This window comes from Trachypithecus francoisi, unplaced genomic scaffold (genome assembly GCF_009764315.1).
Source record: "Trachypithecus francoisi isolate TF-2019V2 unplaced genomic scaffold, Tfra_2.0 Lachesis_group10, whole genome shotgun sequence".
NCBI classification, from domain to species: Eukaryota; Metazoa; Chordata; class Mammalia; order Primates; family Cercopithecidae; genus Trachypithecus; species Trachypithecus francoisi.
The window spans coordinates 81,163,983-81,184,962 of record NW_022681455.1 but is presented as its reverse complement, the minus strand read 5'-3'; the positions used below and the strand labels follow the sequence as shown (position 1 = coordinate 81,184,962).

General features: G+C 50.8%; 1 protein-coding gene across 4 annotated transcripts in view; it reads left to right on the top strand.

The window, feature by feature from the left end:
- Nucleotides 1-20,980, top strand: part of NSMCE1 (NSE1 homolog, SMC5-SMC6 complex component) — a 42,441-nt gene that overhangs the window by 19,980 nt on the left and 1,481 nt on the right. For 2 of the 4 annotated variants that reach the window (XM_033217890.1, XM_033217891.1), the window contains exons 3-6: nt 14,038-14,159; nt 14,956-15,033; nt 16,079-16,225; nt 20,599-20,715. In XM_033217890.1, coding sequence (XP_033073781.1) covers nt 14,038-14,159; nt 14,956-15,033; nt 16,079-16,225; nt 20,599-20,715 — 464 coding nt within the window. Of the gene's footprint in view, nt 1-11,552; nt 11,670-14,037; nt 14,160-14,955; nt 15,034-16,078; nt 16,226-20,598; nt 20,716-20,980 lie in introns of those variants that run through there. The other 2 variants (XM_033217893.1, XM_033217892.1) reach the window with 2 other exon arrangements.

Genomic DNA, 20,980 nt, shown 5'->3' with positions numbered 1-20,980 from the left:
ACCAAACACAAAAATTATCTCAAAATGAGTCATAGACCTACATGTAAAACCTGAAACTATAAAACTTCCAGAAGAAAACATAGGAGAAAACCTCTGTGACCGTGATTAGTCCAAGATTTCTTGGCTCCAACACCAAAAGCGTCCTCCATAAGAGAATGAATCAATACATTGGACTTCACAATTAAAAATTTACATTAAAAAATACTCTTTAGAGACTGAAAAGACAAGCAAAATACTAGAGAAAATATTTGCAAATAATATATTTAATGAATGACTTGTATTCAGAATATATAGAGAATTCTCAGAGCTCAACAATAAGAAAACATTCAACCCGGCTGGGCACGGTGGCTCACACCTGTAATCCCAGCACTCTGGGAGGCTGAAGTCGGTGGATTGCTTGAGCTCAGGAGTTTGAGACCAGCCTGGGCAACATGGCACAACTCCGTCTCTACAAAAAAATACAAAATTAGCCAGGTGAGGTGGCGTGCTCCTGTAGTTTCAGCTACTTGGGAGGCTGATGTGGGAGGGTGGCTTGAGCCTGGCAGGCAGAGGTTGGAGTGAGCTGAGATTGTGCCACTGCACTTCAGCTTGGGTAACAGAGGGAGATCCTGTCTCAAAAAAAGAAAAAGAAAAGAAAAAGCATACAACCCAATACGAAATGTGCAAAAGATTTGAACACTGCAGATCAGTTGTACGGATGGCAGATGAGCACATGAACAGATGCTCGGCATCATTAGACATTAAAAAAATGCAGGCTGGGCATGGTGGCTCACACCTGTAATCCCAGCAGTTTGGGAGGCCCAGGCGGGCAGATCACAAGGTCGGAAGATTGAGACCATCCTGGCCAACAGCGTGAAATCCTGTCTCTAGTAAAAATACAAAATTTAGCCAGGTGTGGTGGCGGGTGCCTGTAGTCCCAGCTACTTGGGAGGCTGAGGCAGAAGAATCATTTGAACCCGGGACGCGGAGCTTGCAGCGAGCTAAGATCACGCCATTGTGAGCTACCGCTGCATGTGTATTCAAATGGCTAAAATGAAAAAGACTCTGCAAGGCAAGTATTGGTGAGAATGTGGAGGAACTGGAACTCTCATATACTACCGTTGGGAATGTAAAATGGGACAGCCATTTAGGAAAACAGTGTGGCAATTTCCTAAGATTCAGCCATTCCTCTCTTAGGCATTTGCTCAAGAGATATGAAGCTATTTGCCTGCACAAATGCTTGTGTAGAGATAGAGTATCTTTATTTGTAATGGCACCAGATGTGAACACCTAATTGTCCAGGTGAACAGATGAACAGACTGCGATAAATCCAGACTACTTAGCAATAAAAGTAAGTGAGCTATTGCTACATGCTAGAATATGAGTGAATCTCAGAATGATTTTGCTCAGTGGAAGAAGCTAGGCGAATGAAGCAATTCTTTCTTTTTTTTTTTTTTTGAGACGGGGTCTCGCTCTGTCGCCCAGGCTGGAGTACAGTGGTGCAATCTCCGCTCACTGCAACCTCCGCCTCCTGGGTTCAAGCGATTCTCCTGCCTCAGCCTCCCAAGTAGCTGGGACTACAGGTGCGTGCCACCATGTCTGGCTAATTTTTTTGTATTTCTAGTAGAGACAGGGTTTCATCGTGTTAGCCAGGATGGTCTTGATCGCTTCACCTCATGATCTACCCGCCTCGGCCTCCCAAAGTGCTAGGATTACAGGCGTGAGCCACCGTGCCCAGCCATATGAAGTCATTTATGTGAAATTCTAGACAATGCGTACCTGACTGTAATGACAGGATGGTTCAGTGGTTGCATGGGATGGCGTAGAGGAGGGATAGAATGGGTAGGTGAGGGGGATTACAAAGAGGCACAAGGAAACTTGGTGAGTGTATTAGTCCATTCTCGTGCTGCTAATAAAGACATACCAGAGGCTGGGTAATTTATAAAGGAAATAAATTTAATTGACTCACAGTTCAGCATGGCTGGGAGGCCTCAGGAAACTTACAATCATGGTGGAAGGGGAAGCAAACACATCCTTCTTCACATGGTGGCAGGCAGGAAGGAGAAGTGCCGAGCAAAAGGGGAAAAGCCCCTTATAAAACTATCAGATCTCTTGAGAACTCACTTACTGTCACAAGAACAGCATGAGGGTAACTGCCCCCATGATTCAATTACCTCCCACCAGGCCCCTCCCACGACATGTTTGGATTATGGGAACTATAATTCAAGATGAGATTTGGGTGGGGACACAGCCAAACCATATTGGGGGTGACGAAAATATGTATTTGCAATCCAATATGTATTTTACACTTAGTTTAGACTGGCCCGATTTTAAGTGCTCAGTAGCCACATGTGCTATTTGTAGAATGTTCTTCAGCTTAGGTTTGTCTGGAGCTTCCTCCTAATTAGATCTAGATTATGCCTTTTAATTTTGCAGATATAATATAGAAGTGGTGTTGTGTTCTCTCTGCATCCTACCAGGTTGACTACGGTGCTGATGGGGTCAGCCAGTTTCTCCAGTGTACAATTACTCTTTTTCTGTGTGATTAATAAGTATATTGCAGGGAGATACTTAGAGACAAGGTAAATGTCTCATTCTTGGCCCGGTGCTGATTCTTGGCTCATGCCTGTAATTCCAGCAGTTTGGGAGGCCACAGCAGGCAGATCACTCAAGCTCAAGGAGTTTGAGACAAACCTGGGCAACATGGCGAAACACTGTATCTACATAAAATTAAAAAATTAGTTGGGTCTGGTGGCATGAGCCTGCAATCACAGCTACTCAGAGGCTGAGGTGGGAGGATTGCTTGAGCCTGGGAGGCAGAGGTGGCAGTGAGCCAAGATCGTGCCAGTGCTCTCCAGCTGGGTGACAGAGCAAGACCCTGTTTCAAAAAATAATCCCATTCTTCATCCCATTTTTACTATTAGTTTTAAAATACTTCCCAAATTCATTCTTGTTTTATGATTGCCAGATTGCTATGAGGTACAGTTCTATACTCTCCAGCATTAACATTTTAGAACTAATTATGCCTGTTATTATGTTTTATGTTAATTTTTATGAGGTTTTAAATTATCTATTGTTTTAAGGACAAGTTAGGTAAAAATGTCTAAAGTTTTAGATTTAAAAATTTAGATTTAGAAATACTTCAGTGAGCATAGTAAATAATTTGATGTTTGGGCAAAAACCAGGTAGCTGAAATACATGTGTCAAAACTAGATGAGTGAATCAAGTATCATAGTCACGTTGGGGTTTGATAAAGATTTTCCGTTTTTGTCAACCCTCTTATCTGCCTTCCTCCCGGGTTTGTTCCCAGCGCGCTGATTTACATGCCTGTGCCTGCTTTGTTGTCTAATGCTGGCCTCCTGTACATCATCAGGCTGCATGCGTTGATGGCAAATCAGCGATGTTGACATTTTCGTTTAGTATTCCATCCATTTGTAGTCCTATTTGTAAACACCTTCTCTTTCCAAGAAAGACTCGGTCATAATTAGAAGCTGGCTCCAAGTACATTTTCCTTCTATTTTTAGTGATTTCATTTCTAGTTCTCCCTTTTGGCCATGATGAACAGTTAATCAGCTTACCGCTGTCAGAGCCGGTCTGCCTTTCCGTTAATCAAGGGAGATAAAGTCTGGGATCATAACTGAAAAGTGGCAAAACATGAGTGTGAAAAGTAACATCGAACGTGTGCCTCGATGAATTTCTCAACATACAGAATTGACAGCCGGCAGTTATTAAGTGCTTGGACAGGAATCTTTGGGTTCAAGAAGCTCTGTAACCACAAGAAAATTGATGTTGCTGTTGTGTCTCTGGCTCTTACTGGCCTAGATGTGTCCAAGTCCTGCCCGTTCCTCATGTCTGCAGCATGGGAGTCCAGGCTGGACGGCTCCACCGCAGGCCTTTCAGGCCAGCATGGAGTCGCTGAGCCAGGATTTCCGTGTGCTCCACGCTCCCCTAAGCGCACACATCATGTGTTTGGGAATGCATTTTGAACTGGATCCCAGACATGCGAGAGGTTATGTGCTGACGCGTGGCAGTACTGGGAATGGATTCAGTGGGATTACCACAGACCCCGCTGGCTGGAACAGGGAAGCCATTTTTCAAAGGCATGAATTCAAGTCCCGTTTCTTCCAGGACCCGGGGAAAGTTCTTTTACTTTTCTGAGTCTCAGCTTTCTGTGTTATAAGGGACATCACATTCATCTCATGGAAGAGTCATGAAGATTCAGCAAGGGAATGTATGTTCAGTGCCTGGCAGAGAGTACTTGCGAGCACACGTTCACTTCATGCTTGCCACCGCCTCGTCCTTCCTTTTCTGCCCCTTGACTTGCCATCTAATCCCAGTTGCTGGGAGTGGGTGGTGGGGGTGACTATCAGAAGACCCATGGTGCTGGTATGATAGTGTGAGAGGAATTATCGTATAGACCACAGGGCTGAATTCTATTGCTGGGGTTTTCCTAGAAAATTCAGAAAGCATGCTCACCACTGGTACCACACATCTTCCTTGGTTCGTTGACGGATACGTCTTGAGTATCAGCTGAATGTTGGGGTGCTGTGGTGAGTAGGATGAGTAGATCCCAGCCTTTAGTGGGCTGACATTCTGCTTAGAAAGAGAAAGACAGCAACTCGGAGGCAGACAGTGCGGTAGTTTGGGGTGCTAACTGCTGGAAGGAAGCTTTGAGTCCCTCGGCATAGTGGGCCTGGGGTGTGGCTTTGGCTAGGGCCTCTGCTCAGACCTTTCTCTGGAGCTGCCATGTGTGGCGATGCTCAGGTGATGAGGGGCAGCCCTGCAGAGATCTGCGGGAGACGCTTTCCAAGGGGAAGGCAGCATGAGTGAAGAGGCTGAGATGGGGAGGAGCTTGGTGTGGGGGAGCGGAAGACAGAAAAGCAAGTGGGAACATAGGTCAGGGGATGGAGCCCCAGGCAACTTCCAGGCTGAGTGCTGGGATCTGGCTCTACTCAGCTGCATGTGGAGGACAGACAGAGGGAGAAGGCTAGAGGGGACACCGGGAGAATGTTGGAGGCTGTTGTCTGCTTTGGGCTGTAGTGAGTGGGGAAAGGGAAGGGCATGTGCCTGTCAGAGCGACTCCGGTTGGCCGCCTTCATACCAGCCACCTCGTAGCCCCTGCTTAGCCCAGAATGGGCACCAAATTGAGTCCTCCACAGATAAAGTGTGAGCATAAACGGAGACCAGGCAGCAGAACAGGCAGCGGCTACTTATTTAGAGCTTGTTCCAGCAAGGGAGGCAGCCTCCACGTGGGTTTGGCAGAGACTCCAGGTAGGCAGAGGAGTAGGGAGGCTTCAGGTGTCCCGAGTGGAGGCCGCTGGCCAGGGCAAGGTGGAGACAGCTAACCAGAAGCGGGGCGTCCTATGTGATTGGTTAGAAGTGTGTGTTGCTTTCTCTGGTTTGTTGTCTCTTAGAAACAGGAATAAAAATCAGGGAAGTTGCCGAGTGTGGTGATACATGCCTGTAGTCTTAGCTATTTGGGAGGCTGAGGCAGGAGGATCACTTGAGGCTAGGAGTTTGAGACCAGCCTGGGCAACATTGCGAGACCTCAGGGTCTCCAGAAAAAACAAAGTTAGCTGAGCATAGTGGCTCGTGCTTGTAGTCCCAGATATTGGGGAGACTGAAGTGGGGGGATCACTTGAACCTTGGAGTTCGAGGCTGTAGTGAGCTGTGATTGTACCACTGCTCTCCAGCCTAGATGACAGAGTGAGACCCCATCTCTAAAATACAAAATAAAATCAGTTAGGGTAGTATCAGTTACTGATCCTGCGCTAGTCCTTTTGGGCCATAATTGTGGGTTAGTTTTGGCTTCTGGACTGGTTGTTGGGGGACTGGCCTGGCTTCCTACAGTTCTCACTTGGAGGTGGTGGGCTGGCTTTCTGGGCAGGTTGCTGTAGATTTTGGGTTGGAGTTCTGCTTTTATACGTGGTCTGGCCATTGGCTGCAGCCCATTGGCCGTCTGTATGTTCAGTCTCTCAGAAGAATGGTAGTAACACAGTCCATTCCTTTGAGCTGCTCACAGTCCAGCCGGTGTGAGAAATAGTAACTGCTTATCTGGCGGGTCAGGGAGCAGAGTGGCCTCATTAGTCACTGTGTCTTATGACAGCAGGTTTCCCACCCACATCGGAATTGGGAGATGGTGAACTGTCAGTGGCATATAACTTACAGGCATTGTTTGTTTGCACTACAGTGTTTGTACTTTTTGAGAATGACCAGGTTAAACAGAAAACAACCGCCAGGAGATTCTGTGTGAACACCCAAAGCTCGGGCACTCGGCTGAAGCAGAGCAGTGCTACCTTCTTTGGTAGAATGTGTGCCTCCAGCTCCCTGCTGTGCCCAGAGCTGTCTGCAGCTGTGCTTCCTGCCTGCCTCTGTAGGCATCGGATTTATCCATTTTCACTTGCTCAGTGCAATCTGAGCAGGAGGAGGCTTACCCAGCAGGGATCAGGAAGAACTGCTCTGGTTTCAGGGCCTGGGTGACTAGGAAGCCTCCTCTCCTGTCCCCTGCAGAGCCCCTGTATCAACTCTGCAAGGGCTCCTGCATGGGTAGGGGTGGGAACCAGAGCGCCACCGAAGGTGTCAGAGCCGCCACTCATCTCAAGGATAGATGGACCACCTGTTTTCAGTGGGTGGGATTAAGATGAAATGTGTATGAACAGCATCAGTAGCAAAATATATAGTAGTTTATGTTTCTCATGACGATTCCCATTATGATCCAGAACTTTAGCGTGATAAACCAGTGAACACTGCTTTATTGCCAGTGGGAGTCCTGACTGATAGACCTCCAGCCAGGGGAATGTTCCATAGATGCTGCGTAGATAGGGACAGCAAGTGGATGTCCCCATCACCACTCCTGCAGTGGTAGCATAGGTTTTAGGACCATAAATGCATGCAGCTGAGATGCAAGTACTGTGCCCAGTAACATAAAATAAGTTTTATGCTCTGTCATTTGAGTGAGGCTAAAGAGCAGACTTTCTGATTGTAATAAACTTCTTAAGTTTAAGAAGAAAAGAACTCTGTGTACAGATCTCAGAACAATAGGTTTTAAGACCACATGTTATTAAAATCCTATTCCTTCCCTACTGTTGGAGCCCTGAGCTAATCTACCTTGTCACAGGACACTCACTTTTCTCTTTAAATTGAGATTCTTGAGGGTCAAGGAGTCAAGTTATATGATTGTTGAGCACTGAAGTATTTTTTAAACATTTTATTATGGAAAAAGTCAAACAGAAAAGTGGAGAGACTGACACAGTGAAGTCCCGTGTGCCGTCACCCAGTTCAGATGATGAATGCAGGACGGATCTTGTTTTATTTATGTTTGTACCTGCTTACCCACGTTATTTTGAAGTATTCTCAACATCATTGCATATATATGTAAGAATTTTTTTCTGATGAATGCCCACATCCTTTCGTGATTGCATCCAGCTAATGGCCAGACATCGGGTTTCTGGTCTGGACTTTGTCACTTCCTGTCCCATCTTAAGTATGTCCTTCATCTCCCTGACCTCTGAGAAAGAGAAGCAGCGATCCTTTCTGGCTCGCCTCTGCGGCGGTCACTGAGGGTCTGCTGAGAGGTGGGGAGCCGTGCTGCAGTGTGTAGTGAATGCGCTGGTGCACCCATGGAGAGGATACTTTGTCTCTAAGTGATCTACCACAGACCAGCCACTCTCCTTCCACCCTGCTCTTCCCAGCATTGTTCACTGGCTGTGCTCGGAAGTGCCCGTGGCAGTTCTCATCTTTGCATCTGCGAGCCTGAAGGTCCAGAGAATCTTTTCCCCCAGGCTGTTGGGGGAAAGATGAGACCTACAGGCTGAGAGGTGAAATCCCGTGGCCCCTCCCAAACCTCCCCAGCCCCGTGTCCTGCCCGTCAGCCCTTCCTCCCAGCCCAGGGTCTGCTCTCTTGGGTCAGCTCCACTTCACCACTCCCGTCTCATCTGGGGCCTGCCCTGCCCTGCCCTGTCCTCAGTGCTGTGGTAGCAGGACCACCCGTCCGCCCTCTCTGTCGGGAGGGCTGTCTCAGGGCAAGTTGGCTCACAGTGGCTTGGGCCCTTGGAGTCTTATTTTTTGCTGTTATTTCCTCTGCCTAAAAATAACATTTTGTATTTTTAGTGCTTAGTTTAGAACAAAACTATTTGTTGGTCAGAGGTCAGGGCAGTAGACTTCCCAATTTCCTGCTGCCCAAGCACACAGTGAATTTCTAGGTTCTAGTAGCCTCTGGGAAGCAGGGACCCTGATATAGCAAGAAGAGGCTCATTGGTAACGTTCATTCCAATTTAACTTACATCATTTCTTTTGTTTTTTGAGAGGTGGCCTGTCTCTGTCACCCCGGCTAGAATGCAGTGATGCAATGATAGCTCATTTCAATCTCCAACTCCTGGGCTCAAGCTGTCCTCCTACTTCAGCCTCCCAAGTAGCTGGGACTACAGCCACATGCCACCATGCCTGGCTGAGTTTTAAATTTTTTTTTGTAGAGATGAGTTCTTGATCCATTGCTCAGGCTTGTCTTGAACTCCTGACCTCAAGTGATCCTCCTGCCTTGGCCTTCCAAAGTACTGGGATTACAGGTGTAAGCCACCACACCTGGCCTTAAAATTTAATTTTAAAAGAAAAGGAGAAAATGTGTACAGAATTAGTTAAAAAAGTAATCTCTCAAGATGACTTGAGCCAACCCTCCTTCTTAGGGGAGAAGTGTCCTGTTTTGTTCAGTGCTTGTCACTTGCCTGGAGGCCCATTTTCAGTTGCCACCACTGACAGGCATTTCCTGCTAAAGGAAGAGTGGCTCTGTCCGCTCCAGGGTCTTTGCCTTTCCTTAGCTGCTCCTGCTGCCCTGCATGCTGTCCCCGAACCCTGGACCTGGCCCAGTGCTCAGGGCTGGGCTGGGGGTATGATGGATGATGTAGTGGGCTGGGTCGAGGGGATGATGGATGCTGGGCTGGCCTGGGCTGGCCTGAGGGGGATGATGGATGCTGGGCTGGGCCAGGCCGGGCCGATCCGATGCCTCTCCTCTGTGAGTGCAGCTCCTCTCTGGGTACCACCTCTGGAGTCTTAATCAGGTGCCCAGATGCCTTCCATCCTTCCCTGTTGGCCCAGTCTCTCTCGGTGACTCTGAAGCACAGGGCAGGTGCAGGAGGGTGTAGATGAGATGACGGTGGGGTCTGGTATACAGGATGTCCTCAGGCTTGTGCTGCGGAGCCCATGTGGCTTAGTGCCTGGTAGCTTAGGATCTGGGGTCGGGCAAGCCTGGGCTCCATTTCCTTCCAAGTTACAGAAACTATGAGCAAGTTGTTAACCTCTCCAAGCCTCCTATATATACAGATGATATTAGTGATGCACCTTATGGAGTTACTGTTACTGTCATGATGAAATGAACCATGAGAATGCATAGTGCTGGCACATAATAAGGTGAATTACAGTCACACATTTGCAGGCCCCTTGATTTTAGCCTAACACGAACTACTTTACTATAGCCCTTAAGAAATCCAGACACACCCTGCCTCTTCCAAGTAGAGAAAACACAGGTGGCACTGTGTTTAGAGGTTTAGAGGTTCAACTTGCTTGATTCAAACATGGTGCTGGTTGTCCTGGCTTCGGTATCTCTTTCCCTGTAGGGGAGACATCTGTGGTAGGGCCAGGGCCTCGTTCCTCTGTCCTCGTAGCTGGGCCTCCCATATCACTGACTGGAGGTTGGCGGTGTGCAGAGAACCAGCCTCTGATCCAGCCCTACCTACAGAAAACCTGATGTTTTGATATTTACTGAAGGGTGTGCCTTTTTCTTCAGTTGGTTCTGGATTCTGAAAAGGAGTGGTATTAATTAACTCCTAAGTCCTCAAAGTGGTATTTCTAACTCTGAAAGTAGCTGTCTCAGAATCCCACGATATGGACTTTATCCCACACTCTTTATCATGACCATGGGCTTGTAGAATATTGAGGTCAAAAGGATCCTCAGACATGCCTTTAGCCCAGTGTATCCCTACAGATTGGCAAACTGTAGCTTCTCCACCAGGGCTCCAGGATCAGAGGAGACAGCAGGGGCAGAGCTGTGGACATTAGCTGTCCTGAAGACCTGAGGCTGGGAAGCAGCGATCTGGTGCCACCTTAGCACTTAGTGGGCATCGTAAGGGTCTTGGGAGCAAGCAAGAGACCGCAGTTCTGAGAAAGGAATGTGTCGGGGCTGGGCATGGTGGCTCATGCCTGTAATCCCAGCACTTTGGGAGGCTGAGGTGGGCAGATCACTTGAGGTCAGGAGTTTGAGACCAGCCTGACCAACACAGTGAAATCCCATCTCTACTGAAAATACAAAAAATTAGCCAGCCGTGGTGGTGAAACACTTGTAGTCCCAGTGCCTGGGGAGGCTGAGGCAGGAGGATCACTTGAACCTGGGAGGTGGAGGTTGCAGTGAGCTGAGATTGCGCCACTGCACTCCAGGCTGGGCAATGGAGTGACACTCCATCTCAAAAAAAAAAAAAAAAAAAGGAATGTATCAAGATGCTATTGGGGGAGGGACACGTAGGATTCATTGGTGGCCAGGTGCGCAGTCGGGATGGGCAGGAAGCATGGCACCACCACATGGCCAGAGCAGCTGGCCCTCTGTAGCTTCTGGGCTGGAGCCACCTCCAAGCTTCCTTTTGTCCCTTGCTCAGATTGCGAGAGTGTCTGGCTGGTATGGGTTCTCTGTCTACTCCTGGCTGCCCTAATCTCTGGTCCCTTCAGCTTTCTGCTTTCTGGTTCCCTGAATATTGTACCTGGAATTGTTCTCTCACCAAAACCACAAATGTAAGAGAAAGACAATTCTAAACAAAAAAAGAAAGAAAAAAGGCAAAGGTCTCGTTAGGGAGGGACATGGCTGCTGGGCTGGCAGGCGTCACCAGCTGACTCCTGTTTCAGGGTGGCCGGACACAGTAGCCGGAGCACCGTGTGATGAGGAAGGAAGTGCTGGAGCCGTGGGAGGACAGAGCTGGGAAGTGCAGCTCATCTGGTTGGGGAAGGCCTGTACAGGAGGCTGCCAGAGGACCAGGAGGCTGGGGTCCAGCCAGGAGTGGTGGTGGAGAAGCGGGAGGGAAGAGGGTTCTGGACATGTGTAAGGCTGGAGGCGAGACCGTGTGTGGCTGTTAGAGATGAGAAGTGTGGGAGAGGCTCACGCAGGGCCCCACAGAGCCGGAGGGCAGGACGGGCTGGAGCCTATACCTCTGCTGCCAGCCCCATGCCACCACGCCGCCTCTGTTGCTGCCAAAAGGAGTCAGTTGAGGGGTTTGCTGAGCATAAGAGAAGTTTCTTCTCAGGTCACAATTAAGAGGAGCTGCAAGGGCGTGGGGCCTCCGTGAGAAACAGTTACAGGGTCAGCGATGGAGATCGTGGACACGACCCCGATGCAGGAAGCGTGTGGAAGGAAAGAGAGGGTGAGAGCGGAGAGAATGGGAGCGCCCAAGCGGTGGCTGGTGTCTGCAGTGAGCGAGTACAGTAGGAGGAAGTGGTTGGTCAGATAAAAATACAGCAAAACATTCATGGTTTCTGAAAAATGAGGCCGGACGCCAAACCAGAGGCAGTGGGGAGAGGGGAAGGGCAGAGAGGGCTGCTGGCTCCCTCCCCGCAATGGGGTGTCTGGAAAGTCCAGTAGAGCAGAATGCCTCTCATCTGCCCACAGGGCCCATTGTTCTCACTGACACCCAGGAGGGGCCTCGTTAGTGGAAAATGTGAGTTGTCACTTTCAGAGGGAGGTGGGACTTGCCCCGGTGTCACACTGGGTGGACAGGGCTCCTGTCACTCACTCTGCACTGAGCAAGGCTTTTTGGTGTCTGGGCCCCTTGCGTCTGAGCTATCCAGCATTGGCTGCCCTTGGGGGTGGAAAAGTGTGTCTGCCCAAGTCACCGGCACAGGCAGGTACGGAACAGCTTGGCTCCCACGCCAGCAAAGAGCTGCCTTGCGTGGTGTGGAAGAGGAAGACAGCATCGGGGGCAGAAGAGAACATTTCCTGGAAAAACAGGCCATCTGAGGTGGCTGCAGCAGTGGAGGGAGAGCTTTTCAGAAAGGAGGGACCCCTGAGCAGGGGTGTGGAGGCAGGAAGTCAGGCCATGCCTCCCTCCTGATGCCTACTCTCCAGCCACTGAGGCCAGATGCCATTGTCATATGTTACAATTTCACCATGTCCACGTGCCACCCACTTATTATGACTACTTTTTAATTTAAACTGCCTTTTAAAAACTTTACTTAAATGGAAGGTTAGCTCCTCGCTGAGCATGGCGCGTTAGTGTCACTGCCCTGGGCTTTGTTCTCGGCTTTTCTGGGCCCCCACAGCCTGATCCTCTGATAGAGCTCACTGGCCTGGGTTGTCCTTGACTCTTTCACACGGCCACGCCCTCCATTTTCACCAGCGTGATCTTCTGTTTTTTTTTTTTAACTTTATGACTTTTGAGTTGTATGGGTAGCTTAGAAATGCCTCTGTCTATAAGAAATCAAACATAGACACACAGCGTGAGTGCGCTGTGATGACCCCCGTTTAGTCCCTTCCTGGCGACGGCCTTGGTCGTCAGTCCAGTGGGCAACCTGCTGGGCCTTTTCCTGTGGGACTGTTTCATTGGTTCTGTTTTTGTTTCACACATAAATGTATCTATCATATTGTCTGGTTTTTCTTGCAGTTTTTTTTCCAGAATGATTTTCTAAGGCATGAATCTTTTGAAATTATTTATTTTAATACATAAAAACAGTGAAAACAGTAATACATACTCTTGCTTTAAAAAGTTTCGCAGCACAAGCTCATTCCTGTAAGCCCAGCATTTTGGGAGGCCAAAGTGGGCGGATCACCTGAGGTCAGGAGCTCGAGACCAGCCTGGCCAACATGGTAAAACCCCATCTCTACTAAAAATACAAAAATTAGCTGAGCGTGGTGGTGGGCACCTGTAATCTCAACTCCTCGGGAGGCTAAGGCAGGTGTATTGCTTGAACCCGGAGGTGGAGGTTGCAGTGAGCCAAGATTGTGCTACTGCACTCCATCCTGGGCGAGAGTGAGACTGTCTCAAAAAAAAAAAAAGTTTCACAGCATGAAAGGTACACAGCGCTAGACATGTCCTTCCACTGCTTCCAGTGCTCAGAGGCTTCCTGGTGCCGCAGGAGAAAGGCCCTGCTGTCCCCAGTCACAGGCCCTGTGTGATCTGGCTCCCTTCCCTACTGCAGCCTCTCTGCCCTCCTTCCTTCCCTGGCTGATCAGTGTCCATTCAGCTGAGCCCCCGGCAATACTGTGGGTGCCCCCTCCTCAGACTGATGGACCTGGATGGTGGCCCCTGGGCTGTGAGCGTCCTGCTGGCAGGGCCAGGGGAGGTGGGTGACAGAGAGGTCAAAGCCCCGGCCTTGTGGTGCAACTCTGGGTGAGTCAGTTCACCTCTCTGCGTCTCAGCCTCTTTCCCTGTGCCCAGATAGCTGCTGGAGGGTGGATTCATGATGACAAAAGGTGCCCGGGACAGGGCCTCTCTATGCTGAGGGCTTGCTGCAAGCCGCCCTTCTCACCCTGGTTGTTGTTATTCTTACTGTTCCAGCCCAGGACCCAGCACAAGCCTGGCATGTAAGTGAGGATAAGTGGACATTGAATAAAAAAAGAAAGGAATAAAGCTCCACCTAAGACACGTGGGGATGCAGAGGGACAGAGGCCGCTCGCGGGGCACTGGGGACGAGGTAGAAGGGCTGAGATGGGATGGGATGTGCGTGCAGCGGGAGCTTAGTGCACACTCTGAGCACATCATTGAGTGATACGCTGAAGGTGCTGATCCGGACTCTCATCAGGAGGCAGCGAGCAAAGACAGGAAGCCCGCGGCAGCCTCCGTGGTTGCAGATAGCATCTCCCCGGCCCTCCTGCCTCACAACGCCCTCCATCTGTTGTCTGTTTGTCTTCCAAGTACTCCAGGAAGAAAGAAGCCACGCGGCATTGGCATCCACCCAAGAGGCTGCAGCCTCCGCCGGTGTCTGGGGTTGCTGTCCCCTGTGTTGAGATGGGATGGAATGATTCAAGCAAGCTACGTTTTGTTGATGAGGCCCCCCGTCACCCCCCTTTTTTGGTCTGTTTATATCCAGGCAATGCCACTGTAGATAAGTTGGAAGACTTCATCAACAACATTAACAGTGTCTTGGAGTCCTTGTATATTGAGATAAAGAGAGGAGTCACGGAAGATGACGGGAGACCCATTTATGCGTTGGTGAGTGCCCGGCAGAGCCCTCTAGTGGCATTTTTGAGGAGCTGGGACAGGGCCCAGGCAGCCTGTGTTTGCTTTGGTTTGATTTCTCTTTTGGACAGTTCTTTGTAAAGAAGTCACTCCAAATGTATGGAATATTAGGAATAAAGGGAGAAATGGTTTTTTACTTAGAATAAGACATAGAAGCGATGAAAAGAAACTGTGTGTAGGAGTGTCAAGGATTGTGACCCACGTGGGGTCTTCAGTGGTTTTCAGATTTACTCTCACAGGTAGGGATCAGGGTGAAACACAGGAGTGGGAAGCTGACATGGCCCATCCCTGGCTAGGACACACCTCGGGCTGGTCAGAGGACATCTGGCTGCTCCCAGCCAGGCTCTCACTCAGAAAGAAGCACTCTAGTCCAGGGTTTCCCAAACTCAATTCCCTGGAAAAAACATGACACAGTCAAAGAACTGTGGAAATGCTGGTCAGACACAGCAAAGCAGATTTCCTTGCTGTCAGACTTCTCAGTGCCTTTTGCATTAGAAGCTCCATTAACATGTAGACAAATCTCCCAAATTTATCTGAGTTTGGAAAATACTGCACACCCTCTGGAGTTCTGAAACTTCTGAGGGTCCAGCATGTTGACTGAGCTAAAGAATAAAGTCTGTAGTATATGCCTGGTTACAGATCTATCCTGCGGCTCGCAGTGCCTGGATACAGGAGCTCAGTGACTGGCCAGAGACGGAGGAGGGGAGGGAGGGAGAGCCAGCGACACGTTAACCCCACAGCCTGACTGTTGCGCTGACTTATTTCTTAGGTGAATCTTGCTACAACTTCAGTTTCCAAAATGGCTACGGATTTTGCAGAGAATGAACTGGATCTGTTTAGAAAGGCTGTAAGTAGAGTAATCCTCGTCACCCATTCGCTGGGCTTCTTATGGGAAAGTTCTGTCTCAGTCATTAGAAGTGGCAACTGCAGTCTTCAAGGACCACTGGGGGGACATGGGCCACCATTGCTGTCTGAGAAAAGGCTTTGCAGGGAGATATCACTGTCTACCCATCTGGAATTCACAGCTGTCAGGGGCCCCCATGGCTGCCTGGGAAGGAAGTGCTGGGCCAGGTGTGAGCCCCAGCTGGATGGGCAAGAGCAGGGCCTCACTGGTAGTAACAGGCGTTCCTACCTGGCTGCTCTAAGTGCCATCTGGGAAAGGCAGCAGCAGCATCAGCAGCAGCATCAGCAGCATCGCCTGGGAGCTTGTTAGAAAGGCCCGGTCCCAGTCCCTACCCTAGACTGCTGAGTCCGAATCTGCATTTTTGCCAGGTGCCCACTGAATCATTTGCCTGTGCACATTTGAGAGGCATTGCTCTACCAGGCTTCAGAGCTATTTGCTCGGCCCTCTGGTCAAACACATGGCTAAGAGTGGTTCTCAGGCCTACATAACTGCAGAGGTGAAAAAGAATTCAGACATTTCAGCCCCACTTGCGATCTGTCGAATCCGAATCTCTGAGAACCAGGCGTTGGAATCATTCCTTTTAGGTCTTCTCCTGGAGTTTATTAGCTGCCAGGGTTGAGGAGCAGGTGCTGAGCTGAGCACACACTGCGTGTGCAGGAACCTGTCTTCCCCAGAGGTTCCTGCCTGCCGTGTCTGTCTCTTGCTGCCTCTGAGGCCAGCCATGAAGCAAGGCGACCCTTTTTGATTTGGGGACATTAAGATGATTTATTTGGGAGGATGTTATCGAAGTGACCTCTGAGTCAAAAGAACAGAGCACAGTCCTGACTCTTGATGCATATGCCATTGTTTTCCCAGAATACCATGCCAGCGTACAGTTCTGCCTGTGATCTGAGTGGTTTTACTGCACCCCTGCCAGACTTGGTATTGCCATTTAAAAGTTATTTTTGCCATTTTAATAGAGAAGCATGGTACCTGCTCTTTCTTCCAGCTGGAACTAATTATTGACTCAGAAACTGGCTTTGCATCTTCCACAAACATTTTGAACCTGGTTGATCAACTTAAAGGCAAGAAGATGAGGAAGAAGGAAGCGGAGCAGGTGCTGCAGAAATTTGTCCAAAACAAGTGGCTAATTGAGGTACTGTCTCATGGTTTTCCAGTCCGGCTCACTCTTTCGAGTGAATAGCAGTTTTTTCTCCAAAATCGTATTTGTAGCCAACTGATGTCTATGGAGCCTAGCCTTCTCAGATCCGTTATCTGCTTTCATGCATTCCAGCAGTGACCCTGTGGGGAGGATTTGGGCCTCACCTCTCCTGCCTCCCACTCCCTGTTCACCCACATGATGTGTTCAGGATGCCACAGCCAGAATGGCAGAGCCAGGAGCTGCACCCAGGGATTTGGGCCCTGGGACCAAGCCTCTAGCCCACAGACTGCAAGGCAGGGCAGTTCCGTGGCTGCGAGTGTGGCTGTGATATCTGACCCGGGTCTGAACCCTGAGCCAGGTGACCTCAGGTTCCCTCTAAGAGGGGAGTTGTCGTTTCCCCTTTGGGGCTGGGCGTGTCAGGAGCAGGAATGGGACCTCCCAGTAACGTGCTCCGTGCTGCGCTGGCTGGCTCGCGGGGGAGGCAGCAGAGGAACTGGCGACGTTACCACTGTCGTTTTTGTCAGTAGTGAGTTCCTCAGGGTCAGTGCTTAGAAGAGGCATAGACAAGCTTCAGGAAAGGAGCTGTGACGTCTGGGACAGGCCCCACTGCAGCTCCAGTTTCTAGATGCTGCCCCGCCTCCATGTCTAGTCCTGCTGAATGGAGCAGAACAAATGTTTCAGTTCTTTTTCCACAAAAGGCACCCCTGTTTTCAACAGCTCAATGTTTGCTGAGTTGACCATAGCTGTGCCCTCCCAGGTGCTCGTGCGCGTGTGTGTTGAGGACGCGCTTACGTCAGGTCCCCACTTCCTCACTTGGTGGTCGGACTCGTGGCCAGAGGCTGCTGCTTGTGGCTGCAGCGATTCTCCACTTCTTTTCAAGAAGGCTTGCCTCTGGGTTGGGGAAGTTTGTGTTCTGAGTTACTAATTTCATGTAGGGTGGGCCTGTACCAGGAACCTGACCCAAATTCAGTTCCTGGGGTACCTGATGGGAAGAAAGGGTGGAGAGGTCACGGGGTGAGGGCAGAGGTCACAGGGGTGAGGTCAGGGCTGGGAGCTCCTGGTGAGTGCAGGATCTGCTGGGCACATTCCCGTATGTCCTGTCTCGGAGGCTGCCTGCTGTCCTGCAGTGGCTCCATAGCTTCGTTTTTAGCTGACAGCTCAGGGGTCTGGATGACATCGGACACCCTGAGAGTAGCAGGGCTGAGTTCAGGCCCCAGTTTGGGGACTGCAGCTCCCATCAATGGCTTTGTCACAGTTTTTCTTGCCCTCCGGGCTGTATTTGGTACTAGAGAATGTTCTAGGACTGCTCAGGTTATAACTGACCATTCTCGCTTGTGGTGCAGCCCTTCTTAGGGCCAAGTTGTTCTTTTTTTTTTGAGATGGAGTTTCGCTCTTGTTGCCCAGGCTGGAGTGCAACGGTACAATCTCGGCTCACCGCAACCTCCACCTCCTGGCTTCAAGTGATTTTCCTGCCTCAGCCTCCCACATAGCTGGGATTACAAGCATGTGCCACCATGCCTAGCTAATTTTTGTATTTTTAATAGAGACGGGGTTTCTGCATACTGACAAGGCTGGTCTCGAACTCCTGACCTCAGGTGATCTGCCTATCTCGGCCTCCCAAAGTGCTGGGATTACAGGTGTGAGCCACTGTGCCCAGCCATGGGCTAAGTTTTTTAAGGGCAGGGGTTATGACCTCTTCATGGCTGGTTCCCATTGCAGAATCTAGTGCCTGGCACCTCAGGCGCTCAATAAATGCTTGCTGATTGGATGACTGAATGGGTGGATGAGGTTACAGAGGAACAGAGTTTAAAACTTACAAAAAATGTTACAGGAATACCTGTTCACTATAGGAGGATTAGAACATGTCAGGATGCATAAAGAAACCTACTGAAGTCACCTGTTATCCCAGCCCCTAGAGCCAAGTGCCCCAACATTCCACTTCACAACACTTTGCACCCTGCTCTGCACCCAAGAGCATGCGTGCCTAGCACACGCCACCATCATTGTGCATGGCTTGCAGGGCGTGCCCCCAGCTTTATGATTTGACTTGCCCTTTGTCTGCCCTTGGTGTCTGGAGAGGGTTGTGGTGGATAGGAGAGGCACCGCCCTGGAGTCTGTGGGGGTGAGCTGTAGCTGCAGGCGCTTGTAGTCTGTACCTTTTTCAGTTTGGTGACAGTGCTGGCACCGCCTTCTGCAGGGCGCCTCTGAGCTCCAGGGAGTGTGGACAGAGGATCCGGAAGCTGCCACCTGCAGGAGCGCTGCAGAAGTACCAGGGGGCCCTCTGCACTGGTGCTGGGCAGTCGCCCTAGCGAGGCTTCTTGTTGACTGCCTGGCCTGCTGGGGCCCTGAGGAGGACGAAGGAACAAAGCTTGTATGGCAAGGGCTGTGTAGTGAGACTCCACAGGTTCCTCTGCTGCCTGTGGCAAGCAGCTTCTTGTTGCAGAGACTGTTTCCTCATCTGCAGGATGGAGACATTGCCGGCTCCAGGTTTCTGTGAGGGTCCAGTACTCTCTGACCTACATGGCCTGGTAAGGTTGCCCTGAGGTCTGCGGTACTCTGGAGGAACCGCTGAGAACAGGGGTGGGGTGCTCATTTACCCAGGACAGGTCTTCCTAGGGCAGCACCTCGATCAGAGAAACCACACGTCAGCGTCTGATCCTTGGTTTCTCAGACACAGGGCTTCCCACAGAAACAGCCAGGGGTCCACTGCCAAGGCCCTTCCAGGTGGGCATATCACCCCAGGGACATGTCACTCCTGGACAGCCAGTCCTGTGCGAGACTGGCTCAGCATGGAGGTGCTGAGGCAGCTGCCGGGCCAGGAGAAGCCCAGGGGTGGTGGGTGGTTGGGGTCAGCGGGGAGGCCTCTGAGAGCAAGCGTGGCTCATGGGAGCTGGACGTCTGCTGATGGACACACCTCCATACACCCCAGGACTGCTCCCTACAAGAGGTCCTGACTTCCAAGTGTCATGGCGAGGTGCCTGGGAGATTGCCTGGGCTCTCGTCTTCTTTGAGGCCTAGGGCACCCCTCCTACCCCTCCCCTGATGGGCCCGCAGAGGACTGAGTGAGTAATGAATGGTGAGCCTTGGGTGCAGTTTCAGGCGCATAGTAGGTGTTCAGTAAATGCAGCTTGGCTGGGCACAGTGGCTCACACCTGTAATTGCAGCACTTTGGGAGGCTGAGGTAGGTAGATCACTTGAAGTCAGGAGTTTGAGACCAGCCTGGCCAACATGGCAAAACCCCGTCTCTACTAAAAACACAAAATTAGCCGGGCGTGGTGGCACACACCTGTAATCCCAGCTACTTGGGAGGCTGAGGCAGAAGAATTGCTTGAACCCAGAACACAGAAGTTGCATTGAGCCAAGATCATGCCATTGCACTCCACCCTGGGCAACAAGAGTAAAACTCCATCTCAAAAAAACACAAAAAAACAAAAACAAAAAAAACCAAAAAACAAAAACGGGAGTGACAGCTCTTGCTTGTAAAAATTAGAAAATAACAGGAAAGGCAGTTGAGCACTCGGGTGACTTGCAGGCTTCAGTGATGCCATCTCCTGGCGTGGTTCACGTCCGATGCATGAGCTGACTGCGGAGAAACTGGAATCAGCCTGCATGGGTCCGTGTCCTGGGTCCCATGTCATTTGCCTCCCTCGGGTCTCCCTCAGTGCTGCCTCCCTCCTGTGACTTGGCAGGAGGGTCAGCCTGGGGAGCTGCGTTATTCATGTGCTTCCTGGTTCTCCCAGGGTTTTCAGGATGCATGATGGGTAGACCGCACCCTGGCGTGGGAACCAGGAGGCCTGGCTTCCGTTGGAGGCTCCACTGCCCATGGTGTGATGGGGCCTGTCTGCCCTCTCCAGACTCCTTCCAGCTCCATCTGTAAAGTGATGTTGCCGGAAATGATCTCTGAGGGTCCCTACTGCAGTTGGAGGCAGAAGTGCTGGGAGGCACCGGGGATGCTGCTTTTTGGGAGTGGGATGGGTGGCGGATGGAAGCAGTGGGTGCTCGGGTTTGTGCCCTGGGGAGACTGACCCCTTGTGGGCCTCAGCGTCCTCCTCTGCAGGAGGGCTGTGACTGCCTCTCTTGGGACTGCTGTGCAGACAGAATAGTCACGTCTGAAGGCACAACAGATGCTGAGAAAAGGCGGGTGTCGGGGAGCTGTGCCTCCATGCCTTTTGGGCCTTTGCCTCAGTTTCCCTTGCTGAGGCTCTGCCAGGGGGGCGTGACTGATGCCTGTTTTCTGGGGTTGGTGCAAAGCTGCCTAGACCCTTGTGTCTTCCTGAGCACTGGGCTGTGGGATCACAGAGGGAACAGAGGTAGTGAATGGGGAGAGGGCCTGGCTGAGGGTGGCCACCTCCCGTGTGTCCCTGCAGAAGGAAGGGGAGTTCACCCTGCATGGCCGGGCCATCCTGGAAATGGAGCAATACATCCGGGAGACGTACCCCGACGCGGTGAAGATCTGTAATATCTGTCACAGCCTCCTCATCCAGGTACCCGCTGGGCAGGGCATGGGAGCTCATTGCTGGGCCCTCAGCTCCTGGGGCTCTGCACAGGTACTTCCCGGAATCCTGGCTCTGGACCCAGCCCTCCTGCACTGCCCGCGCATCCTCCACAAGAGCTGGTGGAGGCCATCTCCCAGGACGTGTCAGAGGACACCTCCCCACTGTGGCCTGCAGGGACGCACTGCCTCTCTCCTCCCTGGTTCTGCTGTTGGGGTCCAAGGGCTCTCGCTTACTTTATTTTTCTCAGGAAGGT